Raw genomic sequence first — 14,061 nt, 5'->3', positions numbered from 1 at the left:
CGAGCGTAAGACCAGATATAACTTCTAGGAGCTGTTCAGGTTGGAAGTCTTGACAATTGCGGCCAGATAGCCCTGGAAAGAAATAACGGAGGAGGAAGAAGAAGTTGGAAGGGGGTTATCCTTCATGTTCAAGTGGGTACTATCCGTCCTCCATCTATCAAAGTGATTCTTACACATAAATACACGTATTTTACTTGGCAGGCAGGGCTCTGAAGTCCTGTGCTAAGTGAGGGTAATGAGTCATGCGCCCTCTAGACAAAGTTTAATGCTTTATTTATTTATTTATTTATTTAGCGATTTTTATTGCGCAAACAAATACCCGAAGGTGTCTCGGCGCATGTGACAAACGAGAGACCAAGCCGCAGGATTACTGATTGAACAGCCATGTCTTTAAGAGCCTACGAAAGCTTAACAAATTGGGGGCAGTTTTTATGGTGAGTGGCAAAAGGTTCCAGAGTTTAGGTGTGGCAACCAGGAAGCGCCTGTCTCCCCAGGTTGCCGTTCTGGTGTGAGGTAACGGAAGCAGGCAGGAGTTGGCGGATCTCAGCTGTCTCTTGGGGCTATACAACTGGAATGCTTCAATCAGAAACTTTGGACCGACGCCATGCACTGCCTTATAGGCAATGCAGAGGGCCTTGAATTTAATGCGGCCCTCTACTCTTAGCCAATGCAGGTGACGAATGGCTGGAGTAGTTGGCTGGCGGCGGGGGATGTCAAGAAGAATTCTTGCAGCAGCATTTTGTATGGACTGCAACTTAGATAGAACGAGTTTCTGAGTATTAAGGAAGAGGGCGTTCCCATAATCGATTTTAGAAAACACTGGGGTAGAGACCAAGGTCTTCCCAGCTGAGGTGGGAAGGTAAGGCAGTATTTTCCTAATTTTTTTTAAAATAAAGAACGCAGATGACACAACCTTGTTGACATGAAGGTTGAATGACAGCTTGCTGTCAAAAATGACTCCCAGGTTTCTGGCCTTATCAACTGGGACAGGAGGAGGGCCCAGCTGGTCAGGCCACCAGGCAGAAGACCAAACCGGGGAGAGATTACCAAAGGTCATGACCTCAGTTTTGTCCGAGTTAAGCCTCAGACAGTTGGAGGACATCCAGGTACTGACAGCAAGCATGGCGCTTTGGAAATTAGCTGCCACCGCTGGGCCGTCCTTGTGTATTGCCAGAACCAGTTGGGTGTCATCTGCGTAGGATGTAAGTCGCAGCAGTAGGAATAGGAACTCCCAAAGTAGGATATAATTTTGTCGCTGCACGTAATGGCCATTGTGCACATGTGAAAGTTGCTCAACCCTAAATAGGGCAGGACTTTCGCCAAACAATTTAAGTAATAGAGACTAAATCGGTTAGCTCAATTGGGGCAAAACTGATTTGTCCTCTGTTTTGCAACTGTTCCATGTTTACCCAGTATGTCCATTCTTAGGACTGAACTTTGAGATAAAGCTTTGTCGTCTTTACGACACAATAACATTGTTAGTCCCAAACGTGTATTTAATTGTCATGTCTGAACTGCTTTTATGTAACCCAAAATGTAATTTCAATTGTTGGTTCTCAGAAGTAATCAAGTGTTTTTTTAATTTTTGATGCAGGCCTCAGATGACTCACATATTGTGTTTATAAACACAATACACAGCAACTCCTCCGATATTGTCACAAGATCGTACATCAATATCACGTTTGCTTGTCGGTATCCTATAAATTACATGGTGCAGCAGCCTAATGGGGAGAACAGGATCAGTGTTGATATCAGGTAAGGTCAGCTTCTAGGCCTACATTTTGAAAATGGTGGATGTAAAGATCAAGTCTCAATTTGTAATATATATATATATATATCATGTGATCAAGGCCGCTCGGACGGCCGAAACGCGTAATGGCAGGCGAGGAGGAATAAAATTATTCATCTTACTTAATGGAGTCTACGTTCGTTCTTTTCCTGGAGAAAAATTTGGACGAAGAGTTTGGATATATATATATAGAGAGAGAGAGAGAGAGAGAGAGAGAGAGGGAGAGAGATAGAGAGAGAGAGAGAGAGAGAGAGAGAGAGAGAGAGAGTCACTGTGTTGTATATAGTGACTGTGTTGACTGAAACGCGTTAAGGCAGAGTGGTGAAATACAACATTTGAAAAATTGAAGAGCTGTGGACTCTGTGTCTGGTCGATTTGGACATAGCAAATACGGGAGGTGATATGTATATATATATATATATATTCACTGTAAAAACCATAGGTTTCACACACGTTATAGTTACGAATTAGCATTTAAAAAACCTTGCAAATTCACTTAAAAAACCATAGGTTTCACACATGTTATAGTTAGCTGGACATTTCACTCGTAAAAAACCAATGAAATTCCCCCGTTATAGTTAGTGCAGGCAACTATAACTCACGCGACCGCAATCCTCTGCTGATGTCGTCAGATATTACCTCACTGTATTTAGACACTTATTTACCCATGACTTCTTCCATTAATCTTTAGCTATACATATATTACAAATATTTATTTTTCATAAAGACACATATGTCATCAGTGATGTAATATCTGACGTCATCAGCAGAGGATTGCGGTCGCGTGAGTTATAGTTGCCTGCGCCAAAGTTATTCAAAATAGAATTTTGAGATTTCCTATGGAAACTAGGTTGTAACTATAACTATCTACTGGCGACCGCCAGTAGATAATATATATATATATATATATATATATATATATATATATATATATATATATGCAACCAATCCTGTTGTCAAGGTTCAAAAACAGGCGTAGACTCCGTGAGAAATAAGCATGAAGGAATTTTATTTCGTACAAAGACCAAGACGCGTTTCGACGGCAAGCCGCCTTTGTCAATATCTCAGGTAATACCAATGGCTCCCATTAAGTACTGTGTGTCACAGACAATCGTCATGGCAACGGTAAACAACTGACATAGAAAACAACAATTTGTGTACTTTTCAGCCCAGAATAAAAAGACAGACTAATACGTTCAGTGTGTTGGTTCTCACTGCAAGAAAAGATTATTTAGTTAAAATTAAATTAATGATTAACCAAAATCTAAATTTCCAACAGTGTGAAAAATCCGCAGAGACAGTAATATAAGCCAAATTTAAACATGATTATTACAATTGTTTGAAATATAAAGCCCCAGTGGGCCTTCCTATACCTCCCTAAAAAAAGACTTTTGAATTAATCGTTTGAACAGAAAGTGGCCAGTTGGCTACCATTTTTGAAACTGTTCTAACTGAGGGGAGAGAAAAGGGGTCTCAGCTGGATTCATATGAGTTCAGAGAAAACACAACGTCTGTCATCATGGGCTAAGGATACTTATTGTATAGACACACAGTTCTAAACAAACTAAAAAGTACAATAGGGTAAACCTGGGATACAAAACGGAGTAAGGGTACGGTAAGAGACAGGCAGAAATAGATTCACAAATGTACGGATAAAGCCTCATCCGTATTTAATCCAATGGGTATTTTGGTGTTAAACAGAATAATGTACTTGGATTCCAGTCTACGCAGTGTTTGCTGTCTATTGCCTCCTCTTGGGTTCCTAGGAACAGTATCAAGAACACAGTAGGAAAGGTCAGATGATTTTCCATTGTGGCATTGATTAATGTGTCTGGCCACCGGGTAATTGGGGTCATCGTTGTTAATCGCCCGCAAGTGCTGCAGTATACGTACATGAACAGGGTGAATGGTAGACCCTATATAACGTTTGTTACATGTACATTGTAACATGTACACTGCAAAATCGCTTTTACACGTATAACTTCCCCTTATAATAAAGGGGGAGTGTCTGAGTGGAGAACTGATTTCTTTTACGTTAATACCATGGCGGCAGGCCTTGCATTTGGTACATTTTCTAAAGCCATTGTTGGTTTTGAGCCACTCAGAGCCTTTGTTGATACTGGGTGCATTGTTAACTAGATTCTGTCTCATGGATTTTGCACGTCTAAACGTTAATGATGGTGTCGTTGGCATATTTGGACCTAGAACGGGGTCATTGCGCACAATTTGCCAATGTTTGTACAGAGTTTTTCTCAAAATGTCATGGTAGGTGTTATATCCAGTTATAAATCTTGGTGTCCCAGATATGAACTTTTTGCTTTTTTTCTTTAGTTTTTCTGGGTTGGGGAAAAGAAGTTCTTTTCTAGTGACTTTCTGGACTTTAGAGTTGGCTTTATTTAAAGTGTCTGCATTGTAACCTCTTTGTTCTAGTCTGTCAAACAGAGTGTTAGTTGCTTCAACAAGACTGCTCTCTGTACTGCAATTTCTCTTCATACGAAGACATTCTGCGTATGGGATGCTTTGTTTCAAAGAGGTGGGGTGGAAGCTACTATAGTGGAGAATGGAATTTCCTGATGTAGGTTTCCTGTAAGTTCTGGTCTCCACTCTAGAATCTTCCACAAATACCTCTAAGTCCAAAAATTGTATAGTTGACTTGTTGATGTTGCATGTAAAAGATAAATTGAGAGAGTTCTCATTGAGTGCTTTGGCAAAGTTAAGAGCAGATTCTTCCGTCCCTTGCCAAAGAAAAAACAAATCATCTATATAACGGACGTCTAACACCACATTTTCAGTCATTGTTTGTTCATGGTCAACCATGAGCACCTGCTCCTCCCACCAGCCCATATGCAAATTAGCATAGCTGGGGGCGAAGCAGGTACCCATGGCAGTCCCGCACAACTGTTTGTAAAATAGTTTGTCAAATATGAACACATTGTTATCGAGACACCATTCTGACATCTTTAACAACATAAGTGTATGATTGAACAATTCTATGGGTCTTTTACCTAAGTAATATTTCAATGCATTGAGTCCATCTCTGTGTTTTATACTCGTATACAGAGTATTAACATCAAGTGTCATCAATAAAGAATTTTCATCACAATGCAAGTCATAGATTTTTGTCAGAAAGTCTCCCGTGTCTTTGATAAAAGACGGGAGGGTCTGAACATAAGGTTGTAAAAAAGAGTCAATTAATTTAGAAGTGTTCTCAAAAAGACCTCCTATGGCGGATATAATAGGCCTACCAGGTGGATTCGTGGCACTCTTGTGTATCTTGGGAATTAGATACAACTGTGGAACAATAGGATAGTCTGTTTTGAGAAACTCAAATTCCTGTTTAGAGATCAGATTGGAACATCTCCATTGGTATAGGTCGGCATGATATTTTTCTTTTGTACTTGCTAAAGATGTGGGGCTTACCCAACAGTAACATTCTGGGTTTTGGAGTTGTTGATGTGCTTCCAAATTGTATTGATTTAATGGCCAGAGGACGACATTCCCACCTTTGTCAGACCATCTCACCACGATATCTTGGCGTGTTTTGATTTTGTTTATGAGTTTCTCATATTCAAGTCTCTGATTATGATTGGTCTGAATAAACCTTGTGCTGGATGTGGTGGATAGACTTTTAAGATCTTTGATCATGTTTTCCGCAAAAATATCTATGTTGTCTCTTGGCATAATAGGAAGGAAGACAGATTTTGGTTTGTACGGAGTAGTTTTCCTTCCGTAAATATCCAATCCCATGCTGTCTGCTGTTTGTTTGGATGTTATGTATGCACCAGATTCCAATGCTACCATATCTTGTAATAGTTCCATATCGGCCACTTTCAGGTTGCCCATTGGTGCGTTTATGTCCGTTAGATTCGGTGCTGGAATTTCTGTTTTGTTACTTGAGCTGAAGTATTTTTGCAATTTCAGTTTCCTTGTAAATTGAAAGAGATCGATACGGGTTTGCACGTAGTCAAAATTGGTAGGAGCACACCATGACAAACCTAGTGTCAATATTTCTTGTTCTTTTTCAGTTAAAGTCATATTGGTGAGATTTATGACTGTGTTGTCTATGGTGGTATTCGATCTTACTTTCTCTTTGTTCGTCTGTTCGTAGTTTTGGATACGTTTTTTTCTTCTCCCTCCCCATCTCCGGTCTTTCCGCCTTCTCGTCTTTGATTTTGTGTTTTCTTTGTTTGTTCGTAGCGAGGTGGGCGGGGTCTCAGATACATGGAACGTTCTATCCGTAAAAAATCCAGTTCTTGAATTACGGATGGCGCAATACCAGAAGCGGTGTCTTCTATATCGGATTCCACCTCCGAGCTGAGTTCTGAACCACTTGGCTCTGTTGTTTTTGTTTGAGAGATGTTGGCTGAGGATAATTGTTGTCGTCGGATGTTATCGAATTTCTTTGAAAATGTATATATCCTGCCATTAAGATAATCACGTTTATCTCTCTGAAATTTCGTTGCTTTGCGTTCCTTAATTGGTTGCTCATGTTTTGTCAGTCTTTTTTGCATTTCAATTTGTGCTTTGCTGAGTTCGTCTTTATCGGGGAATTTGTCTAATTCTTTCTGTAACTCATCTATTCTTAACAGAATTTTTGCACGATCACTGATTGCATACTTTATTAGGATCTCTAACATACGCCGTGATGAAATAGCGCTGTTCTCTGCCCACTCCTTCAGCATATTCGGGTCCGGATTCTCATAAGTTGGTGCAACGAGAACTCGTAGTCCTCTCGGTATGCGACCCACATCCAAGTACCTCTGTAATGATTTGCACTCCCACCATTTGGATATCTCCAACTTGCGTAGCTTCTCCAAATCGTACATAGTCTGTTTTAGATCTTTGTTTTTGTTCGTAGCCTCAATGCTGTTAGTTGGCTGTAAATCCGTTATTTCATCATTGAATATGTCCAATGCTGCCTCTTCTCTTTCTCGTACCCACTCCTCGGCCATGTTACGAATTGAAAATCTCCCTTCTTGCTTCTCACTGCCCGAATGGTTATCTCGGGACTACCTCTCCCATCAGCCACTATAATACCACTTTTAAGACCAAGCATGCGAAGAGATTCTTACCCGACAAACAGACCGCCCTCCGGCTATCCTGTGTGTCCGCAAGGAAAGTCAACGCGATACAGCGGCCGAAGTGGATTAATTCTCTGCTGCGGGGGGCGCCGCGTTTTCAACGCTGAAGTAACCACAAAAGTCCCGGTTACGCGGTGCTCCTAATCGAGGAGGGTCTACCAAAAGACTCCGGAACGTCTTAAACATGCAACCAATCCTGTTGTCAAGGTTCAAAAACAGGCGTAGACTCCGTGAGAAATAAGCATGAAGGAATTTTATTTCGTACAAAGACCAAGACGCGTTTCGACGGCAAGCCGCCTTTGTCAATATCTCAGGTAATACCAATGGCTCCCATTAAGTACTGTGTGTCACAGGCAATCGTCATGGCAACGGTAAACAACTGACATAGAAAACAACAATTTGTGTACTTTTCAGCCCAGAATAAAAAGACAGACTAATACGTTCAGTGTGTTGGTTCTCACTGCAAGAAAAGATTATTTAGTTAAAATTAAATTAATGATTAACCAAAATCTAAATTTCCAACAGTGTGAAAAATCCGCAGAGACAGTAATATAAGCCAAATTTAAACATGATTATTACAATTGTTTGAAATATAAAGCCCCAGTGGGCCTTCCTATACCTCCCTAAAAAAAGACTTTTGAATTAATCGTTTGAACAGAAAGTGGCCAGTTGGCTACCATTTTTGAAACTGTTCTAACTGAGGGGAGAGAAAAGGGGTCTCAGCTGGATTCATATGAGTTCAGAGAAAACACAACGTCTGTCATCATGGGCTAAGGATACTTATTGTATAGACACACAGTTCTAAACAAACTAAAAAGTACAATAGGGTAAACCTGGGATACAAAACGGAGTAAGGGTACGGTAAGAGACAGGCAGAAATAGATTCACAAATGTACGGATAAAGCCTCATCCGTATTTAATCCAATGGGTATTTTGGTGTTAAACAGAATAATGTACTTGGATTCCAGTCTACGCAGTGTTTGCTGTCTATTGCCTCCTCTTGGGTTCCTAGGAACAGTATCAAGAACACAGTAGGAAAGGTCAGATGATTTTCCATTGTGGCATTGATTAATGTGTCTGGCCACCGGGTAATTGGGGTCATCGTTGTTAATCGCCCGCAAGTGCTGCAGTATACGTACATGAACAGGGTGAATGGTAGACCCTATATATAATCTACTTTGGCGCCGATTGACGAATCCTCGCGAAATTTTCAAAATAGGTGGGGCGCTCCGCTCCGCTCCTTCCCTGAAAGTCTCGGGGGGATTCGTCAAGCGGGGGCTGAGAAAACGGGGGGGTCCCAAAACGTGTTTTCCCCATGCATTTTTCCATAGGACCTTTAGTCCAAGCTACAGCCCGAACGGCTGAACAGAATTACTTGAAATTTGGCAGAGAGGTAGTCCTCAGGTCAGGGATGTGCCTTTTGCAGGTCTGGTGTAAATCTGTTCAGTATTTCCTGAGAAAATAGCATTTAAAAGCATATATATATCTATAAGCGCGCACCGTGCGCGTACGCTAAAACTTACCGTACGCGCACGCTGCCGTGCGCGAGCGCGATTCTGATTGATCGTTAGATCTTAGTAAACATTCGAATCGGTCGAAACCAGGAAGTGTCGGCCGCCATTTTGTCTCTCGCAGTCTGAGGGGGTGAAAAACAAAGGTGGAGAACGTGAAAAGGGGGCAGGGTGGACAGTTCCTGACCCCCTAGCCTTTGTCAGGGGGTCCCAGAAGGACCCCCAAGGGCCAAACTTTCCTTTAATTTTTTTGCGAAAAATCGCAGAGTACGCGTAGCATGCACGTATGGTAGAAACTGAAAAATTCCGCGGACTGCATAGCGTGGGCGCGCGGTACGCGAAGCGCACCGCGCGCCCACAGCGCGCGCACGGTGAAAAACTTTAAAAAAAAAAAAAAATACATAACTTAGCATTTAAAAAACCGTACAAATTCACTGAAAAAAACATAGGTTTCACACACGTTATAGTTAGGAATTAGCATTTAGAAAACCTTGCAAATTCACTTAAAAAAATCATAGGTTTCACACATGTTATAGTTAGCTGGACATTTCACTCGTGAAAAACCATTGAAATTCCCCCGTTATAGTTAGTTCAGCTAACTATAACTCGCGCACCCGCAATCCACTGCTGATGACGTCACATATTACATCACTCATGACATGGTCCGTGACATCACTCATGACATCACTGATGACATCTCAAATGACATCACTGATGACATCATCCAGTGAATGTGTGTTTTTCTGAAAATTAAATATGTTTTATATATGTATATCTCAAGGTCGATGGAAGAAACCCTGAAAGTCTCGGGGTGAAGGGGGTCCCAAAACGTGTTTTCCCCATGCATTTTTCCATAGGACCTTTAGTCGAAGGTACAGCCCGAACGGCTGAACAGAATTACTTGAAATTTGGCAGAGGGGTAGTCCTCAGGTCAGGGAAGTACCTTTTACAGGTCTGGTGTCAATCTGTTCAGTAGTTCCTGAGAAAATAGCATTTAAATGCATATAAATATCTATAAGCGCGCACCGTGCGCGCACCGTGCGAGCACCCTAACGTGCGCGAGCGTAATTCTGATTGGTGGTTACATGTTAGTCAACGTTCGAATCGGTCGAAATCAGGAAGTGTCAGCCGCCATTTTGTTTGTTTTCAGTGCGAGAGTGAAAAAGGAAGGTTGCGAACGTGAAAAGGGGGCAGGGTAGAGAGTTCCTGACCCCCTAGGCTTTGTCAGGGGGTCCCTGAAGGACCCCGAAGGCAGAAATTGTTTTTTAATTTTTTTTTTTTTAAATCGCGGGGAAAAAACCAAAAAAATAAAAATAAATTTTTAATACGTAGTTTATTGTAAAATAAATATATAAAAAAATAATAAAACATAAAGAAATTAGCATTTAAAAAAACGTACAAATTCACTGAAAAAACCATAGGTTTCACACACGTTATAGTTAGGAATTAGCATTTAAAAAACCTTGCAAATTCACTTAAAAAACCATAGGTTTCACACATGTTATAGTTAGGTGGATATTTCACTCGTAAAAAACCAATGAAATTCCCCCGTTATAGCTAGTTGAGATAACTATAACTTGCGCGCTAATTCCTAACTATAACGTGTGTGAAACCTATGGTTTTTTCAGTGAATATATATATATATATATATATATATATACATACATACATATTACCTACTGGCGGTCGCCAGTAGGTAGTTATAGTTAGGACCCCTTTTCCATAGGAAATCCGCAACATTCTATTTTGAATAACTTTGGCGCCGGTCGATGAATCCTCGCGAATTTCTCAAAATAGGTGGGGCGCTATGCTCCGCTCCTACCCTGAAAGTCTCGGGGGGATTCGTCAAGCGGGGGCTGAGATAAAAGGGGGGTCCCAAAACGCGTTTTTCCCATGCATTTTTCCATAGGACCTTTAGAACGAGCTACAGCCCGAACGGCTGAACAGAATTACTAGAAATTTGGCAGAGAGGTAGCCATAAGGTCAAGGAAGTGCCTTTTGCAGGTCTGGTGTAAATCTGTTCAGTATTTCCTGAGTAAATAGCATTTAAAAGCATATATATATGTGGGCGGAGCCTAACCACACATCTCATCCTGAGATCTGATTGGCTGTCAGCACTTCATCCAAGAAGTGTTGGCAGCCATCTTGGGACAAATATACATGATAGCACCTCATTAAAAAGCATTGCAGTTAATAAAAGGTTTTAAGACTTTAGTTACATTATAAATCATTTGTTGATGGTACCATACTCATTTTAGGAATTGTGGTATGTTCTAAGGTGATTTCACCATGTGAAAAAGCCTTCTGCTGGGATATCATGATTGAGAGAAAAATATTTTCTCATGCTTTTACCACAGAGGTTTGGAAGGTGATCTATAGGCTAAACTGAGAGCTTATTTTCTGTAAATTCACATTATCTTTCTCAGTCATGTGAGAATGAAGTCTGATATTCTCAGTAAAACATGTACATCCAACAAGGGCAGAGACTGTCAGTTGATTCCTTTGTGTTCTACTGCAGCTTCCCAGAGTGTTCCAAAGAACTACTAGAGCGCTAACAGTCCTACTTATGATAAACGTATGGCACACCTGAAGCCATCTTGCTTGGATTAAAGTGGTAACTCTTAAAACATTTAATTTAAAAAGGAACAAAATGAGGGGGTTCATTTTTCCATAAAAAGTATGATTAGTGCTGCAGAAAGAAAAATTAGGGCACATTTTGAGTGACTTCTCAAATCCTCTTCTATTTCATTAACAAATTCTGACATGCAGACTGAAACATGCCCTTTCAATACCAGCAGCAGTTTTCCCTGGTGAGCAGTAGCTTTACTACAGTGATCTAATGAGCAAAAAGAGTGCTATCATTCTGAATTTATGGCAAATGTGTGACACATCTGAATGCCTTCTTGATGGAATCAAAGTAAAAAACTGAAAGTATTTCCTACTGAGGAGACTGCAGTAAATGAGGAAATTAGGAAACTTCATAACAAATAAGTCTCCCAAGATGGCCACCAGAGACAAAAGAGCCCAAATGTAGCCCAAATATCACCCAGATGTAGCCCAAGTATAGCCCAATGACAGAATGTCCCAGAATGTTCTTAAAAACAACTAGAGCGCTTACTGTCTTCATTATGACAAAAGTATGGCACACCTGAAGCCATCTTGATTGGAATAAACTGGTAACACTTAAAACATTTAATTTAAAAAGGAACACAATGAGGAGGTTCATTTTGCCATAGAAATTATGATTAATACTGAAGAAAGAAAATGAGGGCACATTTTGAGTGACTTCTCAAATCCTCTTCTATTTCATTAAAAAATTCTGACATGCAGACTGAAACATGCACTTTTAATACCAGGAGCAGACTTCCATGGTGGAGTAGTTTTACTACAGTGATCTAATGAGCAACTAGAGTGCTAACATTCAGAATTTATGGCAAATGTGTGACATATCTGAATACCTTCATGATGGAATCAAAGTAAAAAACTGAAAGCATTTCCTACTGAGGAGACTGCAGTACATGAGGAAATTAGGAAACTTCATAACAAATAAATCTCCCAAGATGGCCACCGGAGACAAAAGAGCCCAAATGTAGCCCAAAATCAACCAGATGTAGCCCAAATATAGCCCAATGACAGAAGTGTGCAAAACACGTATTATTTTGTGTTTTTGCAGTGTTATATAGTGCAGACTTGTCAGGTATTGGAGTGCTTTACATGAGCATTGGTTCCATCACACAAGAACAAATTCATTTTGGTTGTAGACATGGGGAGACTAAGTGATTTGACCAGTATCACAGAATGTCGAGCTGAAGCAGAAACTTCAACCTGGTTCCCCAGTTGCAAAGTCTGCAGTTCTGGAAGTAACACCACATCCTCTCCCCTAAGTGCAACATTTAATCAAGTGGTCAACTGGATAAAAAAACATAAAGATAACAAATAATTTAAAAGTGCTTTGTCGCTATTTGAAAACTCAGAAAATATGTCCTTATTTTAGTCTTTTAGAGCACTAACCATAATTTTGATGCCAATAAGACCCTCTCATATATGTAATTTCTAAAGGAAATGCTCTAGGTATTACAGTTTTGATTACATCAAGATGATGTCAGGCGTTCCACACTTTTGTAATAAATATAGAATGTTAGCAATCTAGTTGTTCATTAGGATACTGTTGAGAGGCAGAGGCCAGGGGCACGGACTCTGAAAATTGAAGGCAGGTAGGAGGGTGCAAAGGCAACAATTTAACCACACTGAGCAGGCAGGAAGGGCCGTGGAAGCACAACAGACTATGGAGGGCAGTGGAAAGGGGGGCAGGGGCAACAAACCAACAATACAGGACTTGCAAGAGAGGCTGTTGGAGGGAAGATCTATTACGGGTCAAGGAAGCTAGGGGCGGTCCCCAGATCCCCGGGAGCCACCACAGAACTGAGCAGGAGAGTGAGTCAGGGACAAAAGGGGCACCTTAATTTGAGCCGGGGTGCCTAGGAACGCTTGCTCCAAAAATGAAGAAAACAGACATATGAGACATGGAATTGGAGGCAGAATACAATGGCAGTTTAATGAGAAAATGCAACTTCAAAGAAACCGCAGAATAGAGACATAAAGTACAAAAAACAGAATCCAGATAATCATACTGTGGTAAATAAAATCTTCTTTACCGGACTGAATTTCATACGGAATCTTAAAATAAAGTGAAATAGCTCAAAATAACAAGAGGCAGAATCCGTGGTATAAGAGGTTTTCTAAATGGGCTTTATTCCACTCAAAATGGCCGACTCGAGTCGCGGCCTTCAGGTTCCGTCACCACGAGGGTTCAGGAAGTGAAGTACAATACTTTATTGACAAGAAGTAACTTTTATAGGTTATACATTTACAATGAAACGAATGCAAAAAGGCGTAACAATTGATAAGATAAATTAACATAGTGACACGTAATCGAAACTAGGCGTAATAAGGAGCAAAAAGAAACATGATTGGCTCTGATTATCTTACATAGGTGGATCTATACGATAATACTTAACATAGATGCGCGCGCAGCAGCATGACGTGTGATTGACGTGCAACTAGGGGGTGAAGGGACTTGACATTTAGCTCTACATGTGGAGACGAGAAGTCTGGGGGGTCAAGTCAACCTAATCCCAAATCATATCTAACATCCTATGTTTAAAGAACTATGTTATCCACAAGGAAGGACTCTCGGACAGAATCTAGTCTATACTGACTGTGTGCGTGCACAAACGCCTAAGTGTCTATATGATATGCGAGAGGCAGAAAACTTTCCATGGCAGCAGGGCTATGAATCACTTGCAGGAGGACGGAAAGGCTGAGTCCTTTGCTTGTGAGCTAAAGGAAATGTTTACCTAAATCACTAGACAGGAATGCATCGGCTGGAGAGCAAAATAGATAATTCGAAGGTGAAATACAGCTTCTTGGCAGGCAGGCGAAAACTGGCCGAGGCAGGCACCGTTAGCTGCACAGGGAGTAGGACAAAGTTCATGGATACAGATGCGAGCTCAAGCTGAAGCTGTTAAAAGACAGAGAGCAGGGAAAGGCTTTGAGGACAGAATCGGGCCTACTTGCCTGAACTGTAAAAATGGAGTAACTTAGCCATATAAAGTCGGTGGCCTTTCATGCTTAGGAATCGAATATCCAGCCCATTGATGGCGGATCTGACAGAGAACAT

The 14,061-nt window shown here is 40.9% G+C and overlaps 1 protein-coding gene across 1 annotated transcript in view; it reads left to right on the top strand.

The window, feature by feature from the left end:
- The window catches only part of LOC146821350 (alpha-tectorin-like), a 289,031-nt gene that overhangs the window by 132,442 nt on the left and 142,528 nt on the right, over positions 1 to 14,061 (top strand). Inside the window, exon 4 of the mRNA XM_085609343.1 lies at positions 1,595 to 1,755. Within this exon, the coding sequence (XP_085465469.1) occupies positions 1,595 to 1,755 (161 nt within the window). The remainder of the gene's footprint in view (positions 1 to 1,594; positions 1,756 to 14,061) is intronic.

This window comes from Triturus cristatus, chromosome 6, assembly GCF_964204655.1.
Source record: "Triturus cristatus chromosome 6, aTriCri1.1, whole genome shotgun sequence".
Classification (NCBI taxonomy): domain Eukaryota; kingdom Metazoa; phylum Chordata; class Amphibia; order Caudata; family Salamandridae; genus Triturus; species Triturus cristatus.
The sequence above is the reverse complement of the archived record's forward strand: the minus strand, read 5'-3'. Positions and strand labels throughout refer to the sequence as shown.